This window comes from Lipotes vexillifer, unplaced genomic scaffold (assembly GCF_000442215.2).
Source record: "Lipotes vexillifer unplaced genomic scaffold, Lipotes_vexillifer_v1.1 scaffold1223, whole genome shotgun sequence".
Lineage (NCBI taxonomy): Eukaryota > Metazoa > Chordata > Mammalia > Artiodactyla > Lipotidae > Lipotes > Lipotes vexillifer.
Window position 1 is genome coordinate 716,305 of NW_006795957.1, and position 8,554 is coordinate 724,858.

The following is an 8,554-nucleotide window of genomic DNA, read 5'->3' on the forward strand; positions in this document are numbered from 1 at the left end:
GGAATGCCGTTCCAAGCCACATCCAAACCTGACACAAGAGGAGAAATGCGTACCCCTCTAGCCACATTTATGCATTGAAAAAAAAAATTATTTCTTTATTGGCTGCACTGTGGCATGAGGGAGATTAGTTCCCTGACTAGGGAGCCAGCCCATGCCCCCTGCAGTGGAAGCGCGGAGTCCTAACCACCGGACCGCCAGGGAAGTCCCACGTTTATGCCTTTTTATTTTTATTTTTTGATGGAATAAAATGTTCTCAGCTTATCCTTTTCTAGCTAATGCACTTTTAAATGATTATTTTCTGAAGTGGCTTTAAAAAATATTGAGTTTGCTTCCACCAAAGCCAGGAGAGTAAAATGAAAATGAATTCTGTTTATTTTTTGTATAAATAAAATATTTAAACTTAAAATAATGTTGTGAGTTTTAGTAATCTACTTTTTTGTTTGTTTGTTTTTTGCGGTACGCGGGCCTCTCACTGTTGTGGCCTCTCCCGTTGCGGAGCACAAGCTCCGGACGCGCAGGCTCAGTGGCCATGGCTCACGGGCCCAGCCCCTCCCTTCGCGACATGTGGGATCCTCCCAGACCGGGGCACGAACCCGTGTCCCCTGCAGCAGCAGGCGGACTCTCAACCACTGCGCCACCAGGGAAGCCCAGTAATCTCCTTTTAAACTTTTCAATATTTTTTCAGCTATGTTCATAGCGTGGAAAAAATGAACCATAAAAAGCCATAAAAACGTTTTGAGCCTTTTGCCTCCAATTATCAGGCAACTTTCACTGTTGTGAGAACTGCATGCCAGGCGTGGATTGGGATGCTCTGTGATGATCATAATAGCAAGTTATATAGCAGGGTAGGTTCATGTTTCAGACTTCAACACGGCTCCCCTGGGCACAGCTGGATTCTGTCTTTGTTTAAAATCTTGATATTTTGTTCCCTGTAAATGTGTTTGCATTCATTTTTATTTTAAAATTTGCATTAAAATAATATTTATCTTGATTACTGAAGGTTTTTTTTTTATCCGAAGAGAGTGCCTAGATTGCCTCACCCTAACTCCTGACTACTTGAGGTGCAGTGGTCCACCAGTGTGCCTTGGGGGCTGACTCAAATACTATCTTTTTTTAATTTTATTTTTTATTTTTAAAAGAAGATAGCTTATTTATTTGTTTATTTATTGGCCTCACCACGCAGCATGGGGGATCTTAGCTCCCCCACCAGGGATCAAACCTGTGCCCTTGCATTGGAAGTGCAGAGTCTTAACCACTGCACTGCCAGGGAAGTCCTCCATCAAATACTATCTTATTATTTCCCTCACCACCCTACTTAAAATTCCATCTCGATTTAAAATGGCACTCATCATTATCTGGTATGCCGCACATTTACTTATCTATTTTTTTCTTAACTTATTTTTATTTATTTATTTTTGGCTGTGTTGGGTCTATCGTTGCTGTGCACGGGCTCTCTAGTTGCTGCGAGCAGGGGCTACTCTTCATTGTGGTGCCTGGGCTTCTCACTGTGCTGGCTTCTCTCGTTGCAGAGCACGGGCTCTAGGCTTGCGGGCTTCAGTAGTTGTGGCACGTGGGCTCAGTAGTTGTGGCTCGTGGGCTCTAGAGTGCAGGCTCAGTAGTTGTGGTGCACAGGCTTAGTTGCTCTGTGGCATGTGGGATCTTCCCAGACCAGGGCTGGAACCCGAGTCTCCTGCATTGGCAGGCAGATTCTTAACCACTGCGCCACCGGGGAAGCCCTACTTATCTATTAGTTGTTGGCTATTATTTCTTCCTGATGGGTTTTTTATTTCTAGAGACTAATACATAATAGTTGCTCAGAGGAAAAAGTTGTTGAATGAATAATTCAACATAATTATTATCAGGCAACTTTGGCTGTTGTGAGTATGGCTTTCCAGGCGTGGCTTGTGACACTCCATGATGATAATAATAATATCAAATTACATAGTAGGATAGGTTCGCCTTTAGGAGCAGACAGCCTGGAGCCAACCTCCGTGATTGCAAATTTCAGCTCTGCCTCTTATACTACCTTGTGGCCTCGGACAAGTGATTCATCACTGTGTACTTTAGTTTCATGTATAAAGTGGGGATATTTATAGGGATGAATGCATAGGTCTTTGTGAGGATTCAGTGAATTGATATATGGCATGGTCTTGGAACAGCACCTGGAATCTGGCACTCTAATACGTTTACAATATAATTATTGTATACCGTAATATAAGCTTACAGTATAATATCAGGTTAAGCTAGTTTGTTACTACCATTATATTTTGGGTGCTTGCTATGCATTCCATAATCTGTTAAATGCTTAGTACATATTGTCTCATCCAATCATTACCGTTTTATAGTAGAGAACACGGAGGCACAGATATAGGGGGAGATTCGTCCAGCCCCTAAGCTGCAAAACCAGGATTTGAGCCTGGGTACCGTGATGTCACTCCTGTCATGCTCCCTTAACCACTTTGTGAGCTGATGGTGGGAAGAGCTTCTCTAGGCTGGATACAGCTGGAAAGTTCCCTAGTCTGTAAAGAGGTGGGGGAACCTTCCCATCCCCACAGCTGAGACACTGGCCACCATCTTTATTTATTTATTTATTTTCAGTTTTAATTTTTTTTTAATTGAAATATAGTTGGTTTACAATGGTGTGTTAATTTCTGCTGTACAGCAAAGTGATTTGGTTATATATATATATATATACATTCTATTTTTTAAAATATTCTTTTCCATTATGGTTTATCGTAGGATATTGAATACAGTTCCCTGTGCTATACAGTAGGACCTTGTTGTTTGTCCATTCTGTATATAAAAGCTTACATCTGCTAACCCCAACCTCCTACTCCATCCCTCCCCTAGCCCCTTCCCCCTTGGCAACCACCGGTCTGTTCTCTATGTCTGTGAGTCTGTTTTTGTTTCATAGATATGTTCATTTGTGTCATATTTTAGATTCCACATATAAGTGATATCATATGGTATTTGTCTTTCTCTTTCTGACTTACTTCACTTAGTATGATAATCTCTAGTTGCATCCAGGTTGCTGCAAATGGCATTATTTCATCCCTTTTTATGGCTGAGTAGTACTCCATTGTATATATGTACCACATCTTCTTTATCCATTCATCTGTTGATGGAAATTTAGGTTGTTTCCATGCTTTGGCTATTGTGAGTAATGCTGCTATGAACATAGGGGTGCATGTATCTTTTTGAATTAGAGTTTTGTCCGGCTATATGCCCAGGCGTGGGATTGCTGGATCATATAGTAATTCTATTTTTTAGTTTTCTAAGGAGCCTCCATACTGTTTTCCACAGGGGCCACCATCTTTAATACCAGAGTTTTCTTCTCTCCCAGGAGTTTTCACCAAGCCCTCGCTCTCAGCCCAGCCCAGCACGGCAGTGGCCCCAGGAGTGGACGTAACTCTACGGTGTCTGAGCCAGTATAGTTTTGACCAATTTGCTCTGTACAAGGAGGGGGACACTGGGCCCTACAAGACACCTGAAAGGTGGTACCAGGCTGATTTTCCCATCACCACGGTGACTGCTGCCCACAGTGGGACCTACCGATGCTACAGCTTTTCCAGCAGATCTCCATACCTGTGGTCGGCCCCCAGCGACCCCCTGGAGCTCGTGGTCACAGGTTAGGGGTGCAGACCAAACCTTTTCCCCCCAGCCTTCACAGGCCCTGGTGGAAGCTCCAAGGGGAGGGAGCAATAGGCATGAAGAAAGTGGGAGGGCAGGAGAAGACAGAGGCTTTGGAGGGTGTATGAGTGTCTGAGTGCTGCTGTAACAAATCACCGTGAATTCACTGGCTTAAAATATCACAAATTATTACCTTACAGTTCTGGAGGTCAGAAGTCAAAAAGGGGTCCTGCGGGGATAAAACGAAGGTGTCAGCCAGCCTTCTTTCTGGAGGCTCAAGGGGAGGTTTCTGGTGCCTCTTCCAGCTTCTAGAGGTGCCTGCATCTCTTGGCTTCCATGGTCCATTGCTCCATCATCAAAGTCAGCATCATAGCATCTTCTAATCTATCTCTGACTCTTCCTCCTTCCTGCCTCTCTTCTGACACTTTTAAGGACCCTTGTGATTGGACCCACCCAGGGTCCAGGGTAATATTCCCAGCCCAAGATTCTTTTTTAAAAATTTTTTATTGGAGTATAGTTGATTTACAATGCTGTGTTAGTTTCAGGTGTACAGCAAAGATATTCAGTTATACATATACGTGTATCCACTCTTTTTAAGATTCTTTCCCATACATTACAGAGTATTGAGCAGAGTTTCTGTTTTATACATAGTAGGGTGTATGCATCAATCCCAATCTCCCAATTTATCCCTCCCTCCACTTTCCCCCTGGTAACCATAAGTTTATGTTCTATGTCTGTGACTCTATTTCTGTTTTGTAAATAAGTTCATTTGTACCCTTTTTTTAAGATTCCAAATATGAGCGATATCTTGTGATACTTGTCTTTCTCTGTCCTACTTACTTCACTCAGTATGACAATCTCTAGATCCATCCACGTTGCTGCGAATCAGCCCAAGATTCTTAACCATATCTGCAAAGTCCCTTTTGCCATGTAAGGTACCATAGTCACCGGTTCTGGGGATTAGGATTCTGTCATATTTGTTTTTGTTTTTGTGGTACGCGGGCCTCTCACTGTTGTGGCCTCTACCGTTGCGGAGCACAGGCTCCGGACGCGCAGGCCCAGCGGCCGTGGCTCACGGGCCCAGCCGCTCCGCGGCATGTGGGATCTTCCCGGACCGGGGCACGAACCCACGTCCCCTGCATCGGCAGGCGGACTCCTAACCACTGCGCCACCAGGGAAGCCCTAAATTTAATTTTTTAAAATTTTTTGGTCATGCTGTGCAGCTTGCGGGATCTTAGTTCCCCAACCAGGGACTGAACCCATGCCCTCAGCAGTGAAAGCACGGAGTCCTAACCTCTGGACTGCCAGGGAATTCCCAAGAAAAAAATGTTCATTGCAGCTCATTTACAATAGCCAGGAGATGGAAACAACCTAAGTGTCCATCATCGGATGAATGGATAAAGAAGATGTGGCACATATATACAATGGAATATTACTCAGCCATAAAAAGAAACAAAATTGAGCTATTTGTAATGAGGTGGATGGACCTAGAGTCTGTCATACAGAGTGAAGTAAGTCAGAAAGAGAGAGACAAATACCGTATGCTAACACATATATATGGAATCTAAGAAAAAAAATGTCATGAAGAACCTAGGGGTAAGACAGGAATAAAGATGCAGACCTACTAGAGAGTGGACTTGAGGATATGACAAAGTGAGAGAGTGGCATGGACATATATACACTACCAACTGTAAAATCGATAGCTAGTGGGAAGCAGCCGCATAGCACAGGGAGATCAGCTCGGTGCTTTGTGACCACCTAGAGGGCTGGGATAGGGAGGGTGGGAGGGAGGGAGACGCAGGAGGGAAGAGATATGGGAACATATGTATATGTATAACTGATTCACTTTGTTATAAAGCAGAAACTAACACACCATTGTAAAGCAATTATACTCCAATAAAGATGTAAAAAAAAAAAGAAATTTTAATACTATGAATAATGCCTTGTGATTTGTCTAGGTCAAAAAGAAAATCCACAAGCAAGCAGCAAGGGTGGTGGGAGAGGAAAGCAAGGCTGTGTTTTATTTCTAAGGCAGTTCCCTTTTCTCCCCACATGGGATGCCTGTCTTTCCCCAGATGTATCCCATAGTTTCTGTCTCCTCATCTGCTTCCCAGGAGGCAAGAGCCCGGTTTGTTCACAGGGAAGGCAGATAAGTAAGACGGCAGGTCACAGAGATCCAGAAGAAAGGAAAGCACTGAGGTTTGAAAAGCAGGCAAGGCAGCTACAGGGAGTGTTATTAATCAGCCCCAGAATGTGCTAGGTGTGCCTTTCAAATGCTACTTAGCACCCACGACAGCCCAATGATGGAAGCGTCTTTATTTTTATTTTCCAGGTGAGGAAACTGGGTTTGCTCAGGATCCCTACCTAACAGAGCACAGAATTCTCTCTCTTTTCTTTTTCTGATTTCTCAGGGACCTCTATTACCCCCAGCTGGTTGCCCACAGAACCACCTTCCTCTGTAACAGGTAAGTTCCAGAGGATTCACCCTGGTTTCCGTGGTATGAGGCACGTGGACCCCCTTTTCTTTCTCCTCTTTGTCTAGATTTCTCAGTTTATTTCATTTGCCTCTTTCACAGATTTGCTTTATTTTAAAAATTCCTTATTTCTGCTTGTAAAGAAGGTATAATAAATGTATAGCTATGACTATCCTGTCCCACATCCCCACCTCTCTCCAGCCTTTCGGGGATGGTTTATGATGGCTTGTAAAATTGTAGATTCCTGGGCTCCAGTTCTGAGTCTCTGATTCCATTGATCAGTGGTTCTCAAACTGTAGTGGGCTTGAGAATCACCTGGAGAGCTTATAAAGGACAGATTCCTAGACCCGTAGAGTTTCTGATTCAGAGGGTCTGGGGTGGGGTCCAATAATTTTCAAGTTCCCAGGGGATCCTGATGCTGCTGGTCTGGGGATGCTCCTTTGAGAACCACTGCACTACCTTTTATGTGAGCCATGGTCTTCCCAATTTTCATGGCATCTCAGCTGCTTCCGGCGGTATCGGATGTCAGCCTGTGTCTTAAGAAATAGTACACTAGGTCTTCCCTGGTGGCGCAGTGGTTAAGAATCCACCTGCCAATGCAGGGGACATGGGCTCGAGCCCTGGTCCGGGAAGATCCCGCATGCCGCGGAGCGACTAAGCCCGTGCGCCACAACTACTGAGCCTGCGCCCTAGAGCCCGTGCTCCACAACAAGAGAAGCCACCGCAATGAGGAGCCCGCGCACGGCAACGAAGGGTAGTCCCCGCTCGCCGCAACTAGAGAGAGCCCGCACATAGCAACAAAGACCCAGTGCAGCCAAAAATAAATAAATAAAATAAATTTTAAAAAAAGAAAGAAAGAAATAGTACGCTAGGCTGTGACATCTCGAAATGACACCTGACACCTCATTTCTTATTAAGCCACCCAGAAGTAGAAGGCAGTATATTTTGGGCTTTTTGAGTTTGTCTTTCCTCTGTGTCTGGATAGTGTGTGTTAGAGAAATGGGTTCCAGGGAGACTGGATATCTGAGAAGGGGTATGGAGAGTAGGGACTTACTGGGTAAACCTGGCATTACCCAGTTCCTTATAATCTTCTTGCTTAGAATTCCCAGAAGCCTCCAAGAAACTGAACCACTCACTCGTGAACGAAGTTGCCACCGCTGGTGAGTAGCCAGGCACCCAGAGCTCAGCAGAAGGGAGTCGGAGGATTGGGCTCTCTTCCATCGTCTCAGGCTGTAGGCTTTTTTTTTTTTTTTTAAATTTTTAAAATTTTACCGTGTTGTGTTTCTACTGTACAGAAAAGTGAATCAGCTATACATATACATATATCCCCTCTTTTTTGGATTTCCTTCCCATTTAGGTCACCACAGAGCATTGAGTAGAGTTCCCTGTGCTATACAGTAGGTTCTCACTAGTTATCTATTTTATACATAGTATCAATAGTGTATATATGTCAATCCCCCTCTCCCAGTTCATCCCACCCCACCCCCCTTCCCACCTTGGCATCCATACATTTGTTCTCTACGTCTGTGTCAGGCTGTAGGCTTTTAATCTGCTTCTCAAAACCACCTGATTCTTCCCAGGAAAGTCCTGGGTTTGAGGATGAGGATGGGATGGAAATGGGCTCTGTGCTTGGGGGCAGAAGAGTGTTCTGGGTAATGTGGCTGTTTCCAAGATGGCGGCACCAAGGCTATCATGGGAAGACCATAGCTCGTCCCTACACATTGCTTTTCTGATTTGGCTCTCATCCATGTGTGTAATCTTGTTCCCATTGCTTCCAGGCAGAGCCCGTGCTTCAGCCCCAAATAGATCATAGTTACCTGGACACAGTACATTTTTCTTATTCCTCCAGTCCAATGCAAATATGCTTCCTTTATGCTGCCATTCTGTTTGCCCTTGGCTTCCCCAGAAAAAAGTCTCCATTTCCCCCAAGATGGAAAACCTTTGACAGATACCCAGAGGACAGGTTAGATATCTCCACTGCGTCCACACAGTTCTAGCTTTTTTTAGGTTCCTGATGCCAGCGGGGTCTTTCTAAGACCCTGATGAGATTCCGCTTCACCCTCTGTTCAAAACCTTTCTGGGTTCCCAGTCACTCTCAGGACAGATAGGAAAACTGACTCATACATGTTAAGTCATTTGCCCAAGACCCTGCATCTAATAAGTGATGGGTCTGGGGTTCAAATTGGAACACCCTGACTCTACAGTTCATGCTCTTCTTATAACCCTGGAATTCCAGCTCCCAAGTGCATGTGTTCAGGATAGCGGTAGAAACAGGGGTAGGAGAGATGGTTCCACCCCTTTACACTTATCCTTTTTGATTCCCAGAAACTTCTAGGAATATCACCATCCTTCCAAAGGAGTCAGACCCTCCAACTGGTGAGCAAGTGTCCTTCTCTGGACCAACTTCCTTTCCCCGTCCCATGTCTTTACCCAAGGCTGGCTGCTTTCCC

The 8,554-nt window shown here is 44.6% G+C and overlaps 1 protein-coding gene across 1 annotated transcript in view; it reads left to right on the forward strand.

Annotated features, from left to right (window-relative positions):
- The window catches only part of GP6 (glycoprotein VI platelet), a 21,126-nt gene that overhangs the window by 11,538 nt on the left and 1,034 nt on the right, over positions 1–8,554 (forward strand). Inside the window, exons 5-8 of the mRNA XM_007468049.1 lie at positions 3,344–3,628; positions 6,042–6,095; positions 7,205–7,264; positions 8,430–8,480. Coding sequence (XP_007468111.1) covers positions 3,344–3,628; positions 6,042–6,095; positions 7,205–7,264; positions 8,430–8,480 — 450 coding nt within the window. The remainder of the gene's footprint in view (positions 1–3,343; positions 3,629–6,041; positions 6,096–7,204; positions 7,265–8,429; positions 8,481–8,554) is intronic.